The 16,564-nt window shown below is 40.1% G+C and overlaps 1 protein-coding gene across 1 annotated transcript in view; it reads left to right on the forward strand.

The window, feature by feature from the left end:
• Positions 1-5,898: 5,898 nt before the first annotated feature.
• EDEM3 (ER degradation enhancing alpha-mannosidase like protein 3) overlaps positions 5,899-16,564 on the forward strand; it is a 65,840-nt gene continuing 55,174 nt past the window's right edge. The window contains exons 1-3 of the mRNA XM_075182665.1: positions 5,899-6,236; positions 11,154-11,199; positions 15,773-15,873. Of these exons, the coding sequence (XP_075038766.1) occupies positions 6,106-6,236; positions 11,154-11,199; positions 15,773-15,873 (278 nt within the window). The 5' untranslated portion in view covers positions 5,899-6,105. The remainder of the gene's footprint in view (positions 6,237-11,153; positions 11,200-15,772; positions 15,874-16,564) is intronic.

Raw genomic sequence — 16,564 nt, forward strand, 5'->3', positions numbered from 1 at the left:
TCGATCTGTCATCTTCACTACACATCATGTGTATCTACAAGTTGGACTCCTACTTTTCGAGTGGTTAAGTTTTTGGTTCTCTCTCAGACTATTAACCCAATTATTTTGGGATTACCCTGGTTAAGGGTCCACTTGCCTCAGTTTGATTGGCAATGTGCCAAGGTCACACCTTGGGGTCTGCTTTGTAATAAGTATTGTTTACAGTCACCTTGCCTTCCGGCCCATTGTCACTCTGTAAGGCCAGAAACCTGTTCTGCCTTGTGCATACATATCTTTCAGTGATGTTTTAAAAAAAACTGCAGCAGAAACTCTCCCGCCTCATGGCTTTTGGGCCTGTTCCATTGAACTTATTCCGGGAAAGAAGATTCCGAAAGACAGAACCTATTCTGTTTCTCTACCTGAGACCCAGGCTATGTCTGGATACATCTCAGAGAATGTTAAGCATGTATCATACATCGCACCTTTCTAACTCCATGTTGGACGGTTGTCATACCTGTTGCCCTGGAAAACCATCTCATCTCGGACTCTCTCTATCTTGCCTGCCCTGCTGCGCATGTGCAGTCCCAGCACTTTTTAAACTTGGCTGATTACCAGCCTGTTCACTATTTATACAGCTTCATCCTATCTCCCATTGTCAGATCTCCAGGTCCCCTATCTGTATGGATGCAGTTCTCCCTGTTTCCTGTTTGCACTCTGACTCCTGATCGCTTCCACGCATACCTGCCTGCTGATTCCTTTGACACCTGTATCATCACCATGATCCACGGCTGTATTGCTGGTACATTGTGTCTTACCTTTGGTCCTGTCCCTAGGTTATAAGTCTCACTGGGATCTCAGTCCTGTGCAGTACATCGCCCTCCCGGTTCTAACCAGTGCAACCTGTTCCACGATCTGATCAGTGGATATTTTGCAGTGCCTCATGCCTTACTATCGGTTCTGTCTATAGGCTATCCAGCCCACAGGGATCTCAGCGATCAGTCATCTACTACTTATCGTGTCCTCGTTGCTCATACCTGTTCTATTCAAGGCCAGTGATTATACTGCTGAGTATTGCGTCTCATCATTGATCCTGCTCTGCGCTATTTCGCCCACAGGGATCTCAGCGCACAGTTCTCTACAGGTTATCACTCTTACTACTGTTCCTCAGTATATGATCGTGTTAAGACAGCATTATATAGCACCTCATCATTGATCCTCAATCAAGCCTTCACTACCCATCTAGAACCTTAGTGCTCTTACCTGCTGTATTGTGTTCCACAGTTACTACAAGGCATCAGGCATCATCATGGATCCTGTCTCTGGGTAACCTGCTCTTACGGATCTCTGCTCTCCTGTATATTGCTGCTCAGCACAGACACCTCGTGGATGGTCTGCTGTCTATAGGTCATCTGCTTCTCTCAGCGTATTGTTCCTGTTGTATTCTCCTGACTTACCTGCCGTTCTCCTAGACCTGTAACTTACCCTCCTGCAGTCCGGGATAGCTACACGTCTCCATTGTCTCCAGATTCCTTCTTAGTTTGCTCTGTGCCCCCTAGAGGACCGCGACCTGTGGTTGGAGAGTAGCCAAGTCCATATGTCCTTGTGGGGATATCTGGTGAATTCCTCTCCTTCCATTAGACTCTGCACCTCTCAGAGGGTAGCCATTGCCTAGCAGGATTCGAGGCCCATCCTGAACCTGAACAACTTGACAGTACCTGACAGAGTGGTTTTATTAGGAGCCAGGTGTATCTTTGTGAAAAAAAAGATGGTTCCTTGAGACCATGCATTGACTATCGGCAGCTCAATGCTATCACTGTGAAGAATCGTTACCCTCTGCCCCTCATGTCTGAAATCTTTGACTGCATTCGTTGGGTCAAAATTGTTTCCAAGTTAGATCTTAGTGGGGCCTATAATTTAATAAGAATCCCCAAGGGGGGGAATGGAAGACTGTCTTCAACACCAGACACGGGCACTATGAAAATCTGGTAATGCCTTTTGAGTTGTGTAATGCCCCAGCTGTCTTCCAAGGACTTGGTAACAAATTTTTCCAGAACTTACTCTACCATTCAGTAGTTGTTTACCTAGACGACATATTAATCTTTTCTGAACACTTGGATTGTTATCGTTCTCACGTAAAGGAGGTTCTCCATCGGCTTTGCGACATTTACCTATACTGCAAGCTTTAGAAATGCATCGTTGACATCCTCGAGGTTTCTCTTCTGCGGTATATTGTGTCAAGTTGCTGCTATTCTTAGGTGGCCTCAACCATTGGGACTTAAGGCGATTCAACACTTTATTGGCTTTGCTAATTATTATCGGTACTTAATCAAGGATTTCTCCTGTCTCATTTCTCCAATTACAAACCTCACTTTCAAAGGAGCATCTCCTAAAACGTGGCCTCCAGATGCTCTCAAGGCCTTTCAGTCTTTAAAGATGGCCTTCGCTTCTGCCTCTGTGTTACGGCAACCAGATCTTTCTCGACCTTTCTTTTAAGAAGTTGACGCTTCCTCCATTGGAATTGGGGCCATTGTTTCTCAAAAGGATGCTTTAGGTAAGTTTCACCCATGTGGGTTCTGTCCTAAAAGATTTACTCCTAGTGAATGCAACTATGGCATTGGAAACAAGTAGCTTTTAGCTATTAAAACCTCTTTGGAGGAATGGAGACATCTTCTTGAGGGAGCCGAACATGAGGTTAGGGTTTTTATGGACCATAAAAATCTTACTTACCTCCAGACTGCTCAATGCCTTAACCCCCATCAGGCCCGTTGGTCTTTATTTTTTCCCACTTTAACCTTATTCTCACCTTCCAGCCTGGGGTTAAGAACACTAGGGGGGGTTAAGAACACTAAGGCAGATACTCTATCTTGCTCATTTGATAATACTGACTTTCATTCCACTTCCACTCCTAGGATCATACTGGATCCCACCAGCATTGTAGCGTTAACGTGGGGCTTCTCCTAAAACTCCTCCCACAGGATGCTCGTATCTGGTTCCTAGATTGCGCATTAAGGCGCTTAGATGGGCTAATGATTCCAAATTTGCAGGCCACACAGGCATCAAGAAGATCTATTCTTTTTCTAGACATTACTAGTGGCCTACCATCAACTTTAATGTCTAATAGTGTGTCTCAGCTTGTGAGGTATGCGCCCGGCACAATGTTCCTAGACTCCAATCTCTGGGTCCCTTGACACCACTTTCTATCCCAGACAAACTGTGGTCAGCATCTCAATGAATTTCATCTCTGATCTACCTATTAGTCATGGGTTCAATACCATTTGGGTTGTGGACGACCAATTTACCAAATTAGCACATTTCATCCCTCGCAAGGTCCTCCCTTCTGCTTTAGTTCTAACAAATTCATTCCTTGAGATTTTTCGCCTTAATAGATGCCCTCATGAAATTATCTCCGCAAAGAATTAGACATTGAACTTAAGTTTTCATTGGGCTATCACCCTCCAACAAACAGACAAATGGAGAGGGTGAATCAGGACTTGGAGTTGTTTCTCACAACTTATTCCTCTGAAACCAATTTGATTGGAGTCATTTTCTTTATTGGGCGGAATTTGCCCATAACCACGAAAACAAGTCTACGGGATCTTTTCCATTACTCATCAACTATGGATTTCATCTCTTGCTGCCCCAGTTCTCTCCTCACTCCAGTCCTGCTCTCCTCGCTGTGCAAGCTTTGGTTCAAGACATTTCACAGATTTGGGCACAAGTCAAGGATAAAATAATTGAGACTTCACAACGATACAAGAAAAATGCTGAGCGCTACCGCAGATCAGTTCCTCTGCTCTGAGTCGGTGATAGGATGTGACTAGCCACCCGAAACTTGAGGCTCTGTGTTCCCATGATGAAACTCACGCCCACTTCATCGGTCCCTGTCAAATCATACAAGTCATTAACCCGGTCACATTTAGACTAGGTCTACCTCTTTCCCTCAGGATTCACAATGTCTTACACATCTTGTTACTGAAACCTCTCATCCTAAACAAATTTTCCAAAAAAGCTCCTTTTTCCTTCTATTAAGACGAACTCTGGGGAAGAATACAAGGTCAAACAAATTTCTCTCTCCGAACAAATTTCGCTCTCCAAACCTTCAATGGTCGCCGTCAATACTTGGTCTACTGGAAGGGGTATGGCTCTGACAAGAGGTCCTGGGTCAACGCTCGAGAGATTCATGCTATTTTTCTGCTAGCCAAATTTCATAAAAAAAGAAGAAATTCTCTACAGACCATGATTGGGAAGAAGGGAGAGTGTACTTTCAGGCGCCGTCCCCGCTTGCCTGCTCTTTTATGGGAACGGTTGCTTTCCTGCTGCCTCTAAGTTCCCCCTGCCACCTACACCAGCCACTGGTTTCCACTGCACATGCGCACCCGTTGCTCGGCAATGGGGCGCGCTTCTGCACTGGCAGAGCAGTCCTCTGTGAGCATATGCGCTCACTGCTAGGCAACAGGACGTGCTTCTCATTGGCAGAGTCGACGGTTAGTGACATTACTGACCACCTAATGGAACCCCTATATAAGGAAGCCAATGGATGCCACAGTATTTGGTCCACAGCAGCTACAGTGTTCCTGTTTGTACTTTGATCTCCTGGTTTTAACCTCCTGCCTGCCCCTATCATTTTGTTACCTGATTTGGCTCTTATTGACTCCTCTAATTGAACCTGGCTGCTTTGTCCACTCTTCTGTTACTTGATTTGGCTCCTGTTTGGCTCTTCTGGTTTTGACTCGGCTTCCATGACTATCCTCATAGATCCTAATTCAGATACCTTTTGGTCTCTCGTTACCGACCAGCTTGCCTGACTATTCTTCTTCGCCTACTACCTCATCAGCAATTGACTCTGAGGGCTGTTTCCTGCACATCCCTTGCATCGAAGTCCAGACTCTCTTGCGGAGGTTCCTGGTAAATATCAGGTGCATGTTAGGGTCCGCGCCTCGGGTTACAATTTTGAATACCATGTTACTTTGTTTTGGAGCAGTAACAATAATATTATTTGGAAAAAATTGTTACTTGAACTATTTGTTAAATTATTAAAAACTAGGGATGTGCACCGGCCACTTTTGGTGTCTCGTGTTTTGGATTCGGATTTGCTTGAGGTTTTGGGTTCGGATTTGTTTTGCAAAACACCTGTGGAAAGGTTTTGGTTCGGATTTAAGGTTTTGGATTCGGATTTATTTTGAAAAAACATAAAAAGTGCTAAAAACCAGTTTTGTTTTTTTTTCACTCCTACGCTATTATTAACCTCAATAACAATAATTTCCACTAATTTCCAGTCTATTCTGAACACCTCACAATATTGTTTTTAGGCCAAAAGGTTGCACAGAGGTAGCTTGAGCACATAATGCCAAAAATAGAGGTACAAGATGGAATTGTTCTGGGCCCTCCCTCCCACCCCTCGCGAAACTTGGACGACAGAGCCTCGTTTTCAATTTTTTGCACGCCGGAAATATCCAAACAGTGCTCGGATCCCGTTTGGATCCGCACTGTTTGGGTGGGCTCGGATTAGCGGAATCCGAGCCCGTTCATCTCTATTAAAAACTGTGCTGTTCGACTGCCCTTACTTTTTACAAGATGGAAATATCAAGTATGTATATACTCTACGTAATTTATATTACTTTATCACACAAAAAGACATTTCGTTTAATGACCATGAGGATCGTTTGTTCATTACCACAACTGCACCGTGCGTACATAAAAATGAAACAAGAGGGAGGGAATTTGTCTCTAATGACTGGACTGGCTCTCTAGAGGCGAAGACCATTAAGGGAGGGTACATCCATAGATACACCGTGTTGTCACTAGTCACTACTAGTCACTGTAATTAACGATAGCTTCCCGATGGTCCAACCCACCGGATCTCCGGTTCCACGTCACGTTACGCAGACTGAAGCGCGCTGATTGGTTGAGGGTCGTCCTGTGGCAGCGCGTCATACGTACTGCTGAAAGCCGGAACCAGCGGGCAGCCAGCGGCTGGGAGTGTGACAACCGAGGTTCGGTAAGGAGCCGCTGGCAAAAGGTCGTGACAAGCAGGCCTTAAAGACACCAGGGTTCCTTGTTGGAAAAGGATGTGCTCACGTAGGGCGTAGCATCCTCTGAGGCTTCCCCGCACTCTGGTGCTCGGTTATGGGCTGTTCAGCGAAGGATCCCCGCTTATGGGGTGTCATGTGGAGACAGCTGGTCGTTTGCCTGATGTTCCAAGCATTGCTGGGAACGGGGCAGGCTGCCTTGACAAAGGAAGATAAGGCACAGCTCAGGTAACTATATGTCCTCTTCTTTGTAATAATGCAAGATCCATCTTTGGGGTAGTAGGCTTTTGTTTTTATATTCATACTTGGCATTGAACTGGCACAAGAACAGGGTGGGTCACGGTTATAAGGCCCGCAACGACATTAAAACGAATTAATCCTTTTCTAGTGTCAGGACATGTAACCAGGACCCCCACTGTAATGTAGCAAGAAAATGTTAAATACATAATAGGATACATAGACTGGCATTAAAATTGTATGTTTAATATACAATTCAGATGCAAATTGGGTGCATTTGAAAATAAAAATTGTATCAAACAAAACTGTACAGATTTGTGTTTGGTCTGTGTTTAATTTGCACTCCAGTGCATTCTTTTACTTGCTTTGAAAAATGATTTGCAAATCCAGTGTAGCCTTCATTAGTTCTTCACTAGACTTTTTTTTTTTTTTCCCCTACAATTATACCAAACAGCTTTTTATAACTGATATGAAAAAAAGATTACATGTACTTTGACTTGTCTTTAAGGCATAAAAATTATAAATATTTCATAACTTCTGATTTCCAGCTGGTCTGTACAGACTTTTATCTTCACATAAATGTTGGGAAAAGGAAATTATTATTATTCTCCTTATAAAGCACCATCATATTGCATAATGATGCACTTTGTTGGGGTTATGATCCAAATAAATACTGTAGAACAACATGAAACAGAATGTAAAGGTCACCCTGCCCAAATGAGCTTACAATTTTAAGAGGTATGGGGAACAATTCATATGTATGTTAGTGGTTAACAGTTGTTGCTGATGGTGTGGAAAGAGTGTTTGGCCACATACACCAATATTAAAACCGCCATTGTCGTGTGGCTGGAATGAAGAGAGACAGTGCAAAGTGAGAAATCAAAGATAAACCAGTACTATAGAAATATCAAAACAGTTAGTTGCTGGCAACCATTACGGTTTGTCAACATTTTGCACCAAAGAAAAGCAACTTTTTGTCAACAGATATCTTTTGTGTGCGTTATAAACTTAACGGTTTGAATACTTTAAGTATATTCCATCTGGGAAATAGTTGTTTTAAATCCCAAATGTTAACTTAACTCTCAATATTCTAGAACAGAGCTTAAAAAAACATACAGTATAAATGATGAATGGTTTACCAATTGGTCTGCACTTTTCTATTGCATTATTCTCTATACAGCTCCATCATTTTCCACAGGGCTGCTCAGCAGAAAGACAGCTTATATACAGTATAGTTGACAATACATCTGAATACATTGTGACATATTAAGTTACATACTTTCTAGAGCAAGGAAGGACAATAGATGGCCCACCAAGCCTTCATCTGTGGGCCCTGCCGTTGCCTTTCCCCCTGCTGTATGTTCATATATGGTGAAAGGTGCATGTATTTGGCAGCACAAACATGTAAAAAGTTATAAGGAGACTTCATTTATGGTGTAGACATTTCACATGTGGTTCACCAGCGTGTCAGGTGCCATCATTAGGCTAATGTTACTCATGCAGGGTTTTTAATACCCTGGTATTTCCCCAACACCAATCGCCAGCCTCTGACATGAGTTGAAGCAAGTCTTTACCTGTGAAGCTGCGGACGGCTTCTCCTCACTGTTGAGTTGGGAGGATGGCAATTGACAATGTCACTACCCAGTGCCACACTCCCAGACTGAAGAGCAGAGAATGCCACCTCCGAAATAAGGACGGGACCACAAAACTTGCGCTGAATCTGTTTACCAGAGTATTGATGTCACCGCTACAACACATCCATTTCAATGGAAAAAGTGTATTTAATTAGTTCTGATTGATGAACCTGGTGACAAGTGGTATTCAGAGTGTGAGCAGGCACCACATACATTTTTTTTCAAGACAATCTAAGGATCTATTTTGCAAATCTACACATTTAAAACAATAATTTAGATGCACTCACGTATAAATGGCTTGAGATTTAGGTTCAGTGGTCCTTTAAATGGGATCAAAGATGCTTTCCTTCTGTGTGAGTTTCATATGCATTCTCTTCGGAACCCAACAGAAAATAAATGCTATAAATACCCTTATTTGAACAACCCTTAAGGAGAACACTCACCATAAATATTAGAAAAAGAAGGGTTATTTTTTAATTTAAACAGTGTAAAGTGATTTAAATACTGCTTTAAATATGTCTACATTTTTCGTTGTAAGTTATAATGAAAACGTTTAAGCACACACATCATCACGGACTTACATGTTCTGGTTCAATGATATATTATAATACTTTTGTAGAATTTATTTGCTTATTAATTTCTATACTTGTATGCAGTGCTTTGCATGAAGAAGCAAAGATCACATTTGAATTTCCACATAATCTTTTTTTTTTTTAAAGGATTATGAAATTGACAAAAAGCAGAAAATTGTCAAAGTATATACACTATTGGCACCGTTGCACTTTTTTGGTTTTGTTTAAATAAACCAGACGAAAAGAAATGGCATTGACACCGTAGACTTAATACTTGGTAGCACAACTTTTGGCCAAAATAACTGAAATTGGCTACTTCCTATTGCAATGAATAGGCTTCCTGCACCCTTCTACTTTCTACCTTTTTTTTTTTGTGTGTGCAAATCTCACAGAATTGAATGATGATTTCTCTCTACTGCTGTTTTCAGATCTCCCCTTAGGTGTTCTAGGGAATTTATATCTGGACCATTGCTGGCCAATTCAGAAAAGTCCAGCCTCTCGTCTTCAACCATTCCTGGGTTCTTTTTGAAGTGTTTTTGGAGTCCGTGTCCTGCTGGGAGACCCAGCTTCATGACACTGGATTCAACATTGCATTCAAAAGTGGCCTGGTAATTTCCAGATTTTCATGATGCCATACACATGTTCAAAACACCCAGTAACAGATGCAGCAAAGCAACCCAAAAAACATCACAGAACCTCTTCCGTGTTTGTAGTGAAACAAACTTCAGCCATCTTTCCTTTTTTTTTTTTTTTTTTTTTTTCCTTGTCTCTCGGCAGTAGTGGCCTTCTTCCACATAAACCCTTTTCATGGAGTTGGTGATGGATGGTGCGAGTTGAAGGAAGCGTAGTACCTTGTCTGAAGGTCCACTTGAATCTGTTTGGCAGTTGATCGTGGTGCTTTCGGCACCATACGAACAATCCTGTGCTGCAATCCTCCAACAAGTTTTCTCCGGTGGAGACTGGAACTGCTAGGTCTCTGGAGATTGATTTGTAGCGTGAGATTGTCCATGTTTGGCTACAATCTTCTGTCTGACCTCCTCGGATAATTCTTTGGCTCTTTTTCTTTTTTTACATGCTCATTGCAGTACACGCAGTAATGCAAAACAGGGAAATAAGGTATTTTCTCTATTCAGTTCCTTTAATGAGTGGTTTTCCTATTGCGGGCACCTGCCATAGGTGAGATCATTTGAAAGGTGCAGGAGAAAACCATGCTTGAAATCAAATTATATTACTACTTCTAGAAGGTACCCATTTAAGGATTTCTGTGTGTAATAAGCTACAACACTTTCTGCAGTTTGTGTTTTAGTCCACTGCAAACCAAAGAAATACATATGTGGAGCCCAAAATATTTTTTACTCTTGCATTTTTCTGGAAAATACTGCAAGGGTGCCAATATTTTTGGGTACGACTGTAGGGTCCATTCACTCTTTTTATTTTTTGAAATATCAGCATTAGTGCATTTAACAGATTTTAAGACCGCGTGTTAATTGCTTAAAATTGAAGTCTATGCGTACAAGACCTTAGAGAAAGAAATATTTTTACTATTGTTTGTTCTGTCTTCAGATCTGCAGGCATCAGTTTACGTTAGCCGATAAATGTCAGTATATTTAGAAGGTAAAGACAGTTATGTTTCTTTTGAGGGTGGGCTTTTGTGACAGTATTGCAGTGAGATTTATATATTTTTTGTTTAATACTGAGAAGAGATTAAAAGGATAATTCCAGCTTAATTTTTTTTTATTTTATTTGAAAAAAATTGGCAGCCACTGTTTCTGTTTGGTAGGAGTCCCTCACTTCCCCCTTCTTCCTCCGTGGATGAAATTGGGACTGCACAAAGAATCTGCCGCTTATGAAGTATGAATGTTCCAGCACCATTACTAAGCAAGCTGCGTCTTTAAGTGTCAGAAGCCTTGCAGAAGCCCACTTTTGGACATAGCCTAATGTTACCCGATAATCTTAGTGTCTTGTAATAGGCACACTATCAGCACTGGAGGTCAGAACAAATAATTGAAATCCGTCAGCATTGTAATACAGAAGTGTATTTTGCGCCTTATTAGAAAGCCTTTAATAAAGAGCTTTGTTCACTGCACATAAACTTTTATAGCTGGTGAATGGCACAGAAGGCTGCAGTTTTCCTGTGGTGAAAGCTGCCTTCTTTTACTCCTGTAAAACTATGGCTCACAGCAGGCATCGATGAAAGGACCCCCACCTAATATATATACCTAATTTGTACAGGACATCTATAGTAATATACCTTTAATTGGAGACAATGGCTCTTTTGTTTTCTTCAAACAACAATTTCCAACTGCACAAACCTGACTTAAAACAGCTGTGCCGTCTGTTATTTCCTTCTCTCTAGGTTTTCAAAATAAATGGGAAAATTAAAGTGAATGTTATTAAGAAACTGTGTATTTGTCTGAATGATTGCTATGACAAGTATGTAGTTGGTATGTATATGAATGTTTACCTCTTGTTGTTGTGAGATTCTGTTTTCTTCATCCTTCTCCTTTTTATCTCTTTTGGTTCCTGACTGTGTTATCACGTACCTGTACCATTATAGCTTTCATCTGCAATTAACCAAAGCAACTAGTATATATGTTCTATAATTACACTGTACCAAACATACTTTTTTTTTCTACAATTATACTTCAATATTGGGCAATAAGTAGGCCTATTTCACTTTTATTCTTGTTCTTTTGTTACAGGACACAAGTGCTCGAAATGTTTGATCATGCATATGGCAATTATATGGTATGTATACATTATATTTTTGTGCCAAGTATAATCTGCTTTGCATGTATGTAATGTATGACTATTTAATATAGGCAACTGAATTTCTTAATCCAGGAATAATGTTCTAATTTCTACATTTGGTCTGTTCTAAAGTTTTGGCAACTTGGTGTGAAGATATCCTATATATCTGTACAGACGCTTACAGCATACATTATTGATATTTAGTTTCACAGTTTGCCTCACCATTAAGATATAAAGCACTGCCCTGCATTAAGTGAAAATTGTAAACCTAAACTGTTTCTAAATCCTAAAAAAATATTTAAAAAAAAAAATTCAGTTGTCTTGTAAACTAAACAGCAGCTGCTTTAAAACATTGTCAAGTGGGGGCAGAACCTAACAGAGCTCAGGCATGGCTGCAAATTAAAGAAGCTCAATGACAGCCACTACCAAACTGGCTTATATATTACCCTTCTAAACCAATCGCTACCACCACCCCCTTTTACCAGCAACTGTTTTGGGCAGATAATCACAAACAGCAGTTCCATTTTTATTTTTTTTCATTCTGTGGACTTCTCACCTCTCAAACAAGGTTGTACCCAGCTACACATTCACCAGACATGGAGACTTGTCAGTAGAGGGCTCGCATACACAGCCTGAGAGGGGGCACCTCCTCGCTGACAGTTGGCTCAGGTCAAGTACTCCTACAATCTTAAAACAGACATTATGGCAAATATTACAGCCTCATTGAGAGACCTCAAATCGGACATCAGAGATAGGTGGATGGGCCTGTCATCTTAAAGTAATGTTTGAAGAACTTTGTTTCCACATCAGGGGCAGCACAGAAATACACAATTTGAATTACAAAACATCCAAGGCTAGAGGCTAGACCCACTGCAATAATGTAAGTTTTAGTTGAGTTCTAGAATGTTAAAGTGGAGTGTTTTCAGGCCTTTTCTCTAGAGCTGTTCATTTCTCTACTAACTCAATCCTCAGACTAGGAACTCCTGGTTGACCGGATCTATATGCTACTCAAAATATGAGACTTGCCAGACAGCTACTCACAAGTAATCTTAATGATAATCCATTTCTACCATATGAAATACTAAACTATAATAGAAACCAAACACCTCCGTAAGTGAGAAGGCCTGTTGTCTCCAACTCTTCTCCTTCTGTCTTTTTTTTTTTTTTTTTTTTTCTTTTTACTTTTTTAGCTCTCGCACAATGTATGTGTAATAAAGTACTTGTTACATTTATAGATTCCATCTGAATAAGCCCACACCACCGTAATTTGTAGATGTTCATCATAATTATTTTGTTACAGAGCACAAGTGTCCCTGTAGAGTTCATTTCAGGTAAATCTGGATTTTGCCTTGTTTTGATGGATCATCTAAAAGACAGTTCACATTAGTGTCCAGATATGCTACCAATAACATCCAAATCTCAATTTGTACATAGTCTTTTTACTAGTGAAATGATGCCAATAAAGATCATTTATGATCATGGGAAACTTTAATTGAAACCCTAGGTAGTCCCACTTCTTAATTTTTAAATTGACTATATTTAAACAACATCCTCTATAATTTTACCTCTGTGGCCTATTGCAAACCTAACATATGGTAGATTACCTCTTACCTCCCTCCTTTTCATTCTCCTCTCCCACCCCCCCTCTCCGTTTCTGCCTCCGTTCTCCCCATTCCCTCCTCCTACCATTGCGTCTCTGTCCGTCCTACCCTCCCCTTAGATTGTACGCTCCTTCGAGCAGGGCCTCCTCTCCTTCTGTTCTCCACCAACTTAACTCTGCTCTCCAGCTCCTTGTCTCTTCCGTGAGGTGCTCCTGCCCTCCTACCCCTCTCTCTACCCCGCTGGAGGTTCTCACCTCTCATCTAGCTGTAAATTGAGCTTCTCAGTTACTGTGCTTTTTGTTAACTGTACCGTACTGTCTCACCCTGTATCATGTTTCTGTCTGTCCCTGTACGGCGCTATGGATACCTAGTGGCGCCCTATAAATAAAAAATAATAATAATAATAGATTGGGATTATGCTGTTCTTTCCACAGCAAGTCCAATGGGTATATTTACTAAACTGCGGGTTTGAAAAAGTGAAGACCTTGCCTATAGCAACCAATCAGATTCTAGCTGTCATTTTGTAGAATGTACTAAATAAATGATAAATAGAATCTGATTGGTTTCTACAGGCAACATCTCCACTTTTTCAAACCCGCAGTTTAGTAAATATACACCCAAGTATGCTGTGGCACTGGGCTCTAGAGTAGTAATTTCATTAGATGCTTGAGTCTGTTAAATGGTCTTAAAGGCTGATCTGCAAGGGTTTGAAGTTTCTTTTTTCAGCGGCATAAATGCTCATGCCCAAATATAGTAAACTGTTAATTTCTTGTGCCACTTATATCAGGATGTTTTTTGTTAAGAAGGAGTCGGGGGTTCCGCAAAATATTCTCTTTGCTCCATTACATTGAAACCATTAAATAAAATGGCAAAATAAGTACATACTCTGGGGGAACTGAAAGTTACTGACTATTGGGCTGGACAGCTAATCTGTGAACAACATAAGGCACTGCATTTATATTTTAAACCCACAAAGTTGGTTAACACAAATGCTACTCTGGATTTTCACCTTACACAAAGCATGAACCATGGCTAATCTGTCAAATCTGTGCTAGATGCCCATCTGTTCTAAATGAAGCTCACACAGAGGGATGCAGCATTGAATTGGGTGTTGTGCTCAAAATGTATGCAAAGTTAAGATTCTGACCTTGTGTTATTGCATATAAAGGTCTACTGCCCTAGAAAAACTCGCACTCTAACACAAATTACTTATTTGTTGATGTAATTTTCTTTTCTCTTGGTCCTTCACTCTAGAGGTGCACCTGCTCTCTTCTTAGCAGATATCCCCAGGGAAATATTGGAGGGTGCAAACTGTTTGCTTGCTAAATGTAGTTAAGGAAACATAACGCTGTAATTATGTACAAACATTTGAGTGAAATAAGTCTGCTTATATACCAATCTATATGCATTTTGTAAAGTTAATTGCTGCTTTGTCATGGTGGATATGGACAACTTGATTAAGATGGAAGGAGAGTTGATCGTTGAAATGACTTGCTCTGTGTAATGAAAGACTAATAATCCATAATAAGTGTGTTTTGCATATCTAATCTAAATACCTTAAATTGGTGGTAATCCACATGTTCTCTAAGGGCTGAGCTGCATGGGTGTTTGTGTGTGTGTGTATATAACTTTTTATTTTTTGTATTTTTTATTTTTTTTATTTGCACACTTTTCACCAATTAATATATTTTAGATGGCAACTTTTTCAACTGCATGTCTTCAGTATGTGCTACACATGCAATTATTCATTGTAGTGTGGTACCATTGTCTTGTTCAGTTGCCTGGAGTTGCATTTTAGTTGCATTGTGCGAGTCTCGTGAGATTAATTGCCTGATTTAACTTTGATGAGAACATAATTAATTGCATATCCCATGTATTATTTAGGCAGTTGAAGTGATTTCAATGAAAAGGAATAGTGAATGGAGTAAAGTTTTGTTGTGTTTTTCTTGCACTGTGTTTTCTTATGTGACTAGCCACATAAGATTTAGCGGCGTTATTAAATAACGCTAGTGCAGCCGTACCCTAAGGCCTTGCACCTACTGGTATTGCATGCATTTCACAAATGTTTTTAACGCTACTAAAACTGCATGTTGTTTATACAGCACGAGAAACCATTGTTGAGTTTCCATACCCACTACCAGGGTTAGTTTGCTAGTGTTGCTGGTAGTGTTTTGGGGGTATACTGTGGTGTAGGGGTGTGATACATATATCTAGATAGATTATATAGATATATCTATCTTTATCTCTATCTTGGGATGGATATGGGTAGGGGGAGGGATGGATATGGGGAGGGATGGATATGGATATCGATCACACCCCTACACCACAGTATACCCAAAACACTACCAGGAACACTAGCAAACCGGCCCTGCCGTTGGTAAACAGTTTGTGGAAGCCTACAAGGAACTACAAGTGAACTCCATATGATGGTAACAAATGAATATCAAATGCACTTCAACTTGACATCCAATTAAATTGTCAGTTTATTATTTCTAAAGTAATAACATTCAAATTAATTTAAAGATATTTGTATAAGCTGGAAGTGCACATTCTTTAATTGACTATTGATTGTAAAACATGATGGGGATTGTTACTTTGTATAAAATTTTAAATGAAGTAATCAATGCACTTTATACAGGTGTTTGTCTTCACATGAATATTAAGGACACTCCCACTTTAAATATAAAATTGTTTATTTCTTTCAATGTTTTTCACAAGACCTGTGCGTGTCAGTCTCTCCTTCGCAAGAATGCATTTTGTGTGTCTTTCACTTATGCTAAAAAACTGGAGGCTGGAGGCCATATGCCCCTTTAGAAGTTTGCTAACCTATATGGCTGAAACAAGCAATTTTAAGTGAGATTATTTCAGGTTGTGCAATACTTGTACTAGTTTGTTATTTTTCTACTACTTCATTTTTTATGTTGGCAACTGTCAAGTGTTCTAACATATATTTTCTTTTGGCCAACTAGCAACATGCATATCCTGCCGATGAACTCATGCCTTTGACGTGTCGTGGTAGAATACGTGGCCAAGAACCAAGCAGAGGAGATGTGGATGATGCATTGGGAAAGTAAGGTCTTATTGTTTTCACCATAATGCAGTATTTTATTTAGAAAATGCATATTTTTGTTGTCTTTTGTTCCTTTACAAGCAGCTGACTTCAGCTATTAAATGGCATTTGGATGTACTTAAGTCTGCTACTAAAACTGTAGGACCCACATTTTGATGCTTAGAATATTGAGTATTTCACACTAAAGTTATGTTTTTGAAGTCAACGTTTACTTTTACAGGTAAATTATAAACTGCTTTATAAGTGATTTATTTAAAAAATTTTAAATCTTTTTTTTAAATGTATAGGGATACATTCTTATGCAAAAAGTGAAACAATACCTCCAGCTCTTCTTTAAAAAGGCAAAACAAAATGTACCACTACCAAGGCAAGAGTAAAATGTGCTTAATTTTCAATATTTGTCATAAATCCAAGCATCAGAGGGCCTTTTAAAGAGATACAGGTTGCCATTAATAGACTAACTTTCGCAGGTATACATAGAAGTTCCCATACAATGAATGTGAGCTGAATAAAAGCACGTATCTCCTGCACTCCTCCTGTGTCTTTTTCCTTAAATACTATACACAAGGTGCCCCTTCAGTGAATGCAGCTAAATTTCATATGAAATAAGGTGATTTACCTTGGGTGCAGTGAACACACAAGTTAACCAGAAGAAAATGATCCATGAGTTTTTTTTTTTTTTTTTTGTTTA

This window comes from Mixophyes fleayi, chromosome 8, assembly GCF_038048845.1.
Source record: "Mixophyes fleayi isolate aMixFle1 chromosome 8, aMixFle1.hap1, whole genome shotgun sequence".
Classification (NCBI taxonomy): domain Eukaryota; kingdom Metazoa; phylum Chordata; class Amphibia; order Anura; family Limnodynastidae; genus Mixophyes; species Mixophyes fleayi.